The sequence below is a fragment of the Cyprinodon variegatus genome, unplaced genomic scaffold (genome assembly GCF_000732505.1).
Source record: "Cyprinodon variegatus isolate N-32 unplaced genomic scaffold, C_variegatus-1.0 Scaffold509, whole genome shotgun sequence".
Taxonomy (NCBI): domain Eukaryota; kingdom Metazoa; phylum Chordata; class Actinopteri; order Cyprinodontiformes; family Cyprinodontidae; genus Cyprinodon; species Cyprinodon variegatus.
In genome coordinates this window covers 4,240-5,773 of record NW_015150962.1, presented here as the reverse complement: position 1 = coordinate 5,773, position 1,534 = coordinate 4,240, and the positions used below count along the sequence as shown (strand labels likewise).

At 53.7% G+C, this 1,534-nt stretch overlaps 1 protein-coding gene across 1 annotated transcript; it reads left to right on the top strand.

Annotated features, from left to right (window-relative positions):
• Positions 1–349: 349 nt before the first annotated feature.
• Positions 350–971, top strand: LOC107094840 (atherin-like; the record flags this gene model as incomplete). The annotated part of the gene is made up of 2 exons (XM_015390702.1): positions 350–415; positions 481–971. Coding segments are annotated over exons 1-2 (557 nt in total), but the record flags the coding sequence as incomplete, so codon positions are not given.
• Positions 972–1,534: the final 563 nt, after the last annotated feature.

Genomic DNA, 1,534 nt, shown 5'->3' with positions numbered 1-1,534 from the left:
TCGCTAAAGTAATAATATTAAGTCTGACATGTACTCTGTGTTACCTGAAGATATGAATGTGGGGTTTCTGTATGGAAGTGAATCTCTAAGTACCTGGAGCCTAGCACCTGTAATTGTTTGTGAGGGTGAACTTGTGCATGTAAAGTTTATCCATAGAAAAAATGCTCAATAGTGGTTGTGGAGAGCTGGAGAGGCACACCCCCCAGAGTCCAGCGCCGGGAGACCCAAAGCCCCAGGCGCCCCGAGGGACCCCAAGAGCGAAGGCACCAAGGAGGGGCCAGCCCCAGAAATCAGACCGCCACCAAGGGAGGAGGAGAGACAGCCTCGAAGAAGCCCCCCAGCCACCGCCATGCCGGCGCCCCGGGGAGCCGCGGGGATGAGTAAGCAGGGTCCGCCGGCAGCCGGCCACCCTGAAGTAGGGCCGAGCACCGAACACCGGCTACCCCCCACAGCACCGACCGAAACGCCCCGGCCCCACAGATCACCGAAACACGCCCCGGCACCAACCCCCGGCGACAGGCCGCAACACCCAATGCGACCGCACCACCCAGGAAAAACACACAGGCGGCCCCGCCCACAGCCAGGGCCCACACGCATTCCGCCACAAACCGGCCGCGAGCGCCGCGGAACCCCCCCAAAACACCCCCCAAAACACCCCCCAGGCCAAAAGCGCGACCCCACCCCATCAAGACCGATGCCAACAGCGCGCAACGCAACACACCACGTATAGAATTAACCCAAGAGCAGAAAAGCTGCCTGGCGCCCGACCGCAAGAAGAGCAGACCGCACCCGGCGCAATCACTCCCCCCCAGCAGCCCGCGGGCAGCACAAAGCCAGAGCGGAGCGAACCACGCCACTCCCCCACCGGACGAAGCCAGAGCAGCACAGCCGCGTCGCCCCCCCGCCGCCCGCACCAGCCCCCGACACGCGGCCGAAGCAGCTCCGCTGCCCCGGCCCCCCGACGCGCGCCTGTTAAAAGGGAGTTTTTCTTCTCCACTGTCGCTACAAGCATGCTTAGTGTGAAGGATTGCCTTCGAGTTAATGAGTCGATGCATTCAACTGGTTTTCCTTAGATAGAAAACGTTGAATCAATTTGACTGTATAATCTGGTGAATTGTAAAGTGCCTTGAGATGACAAGTGAATGGTTGCTATATAAAAAACACAATATTTAAATTATATGAGTGTTCTTTATCAATTAATGTAAAGTTTAACATAATTAAATATTCAAACGATATTTAACAAAACACTGTTGGTCTAATTTTGGGTTTTATTGTTGGTTTGTCATTGGTTTTGTTTGAGAGAAACAAAAATTTCAATGTTGAAGCTACACTATACACGATCTCATCACATGGGTTTCCATGGTGACAGAAATGTAAGGTGGAGTAGACCAGTCAGTTAAATCAGCTTATAGAGCCTCATCAGTTTCCAGGAGCTGCTGCCGCATGATAATGGAGGAGACTGAGCTCTGCTTTCCACAACTATTTAACACCTCATGCAGCAGACCAAAACGTACTTACTTTGAAACTATGATAA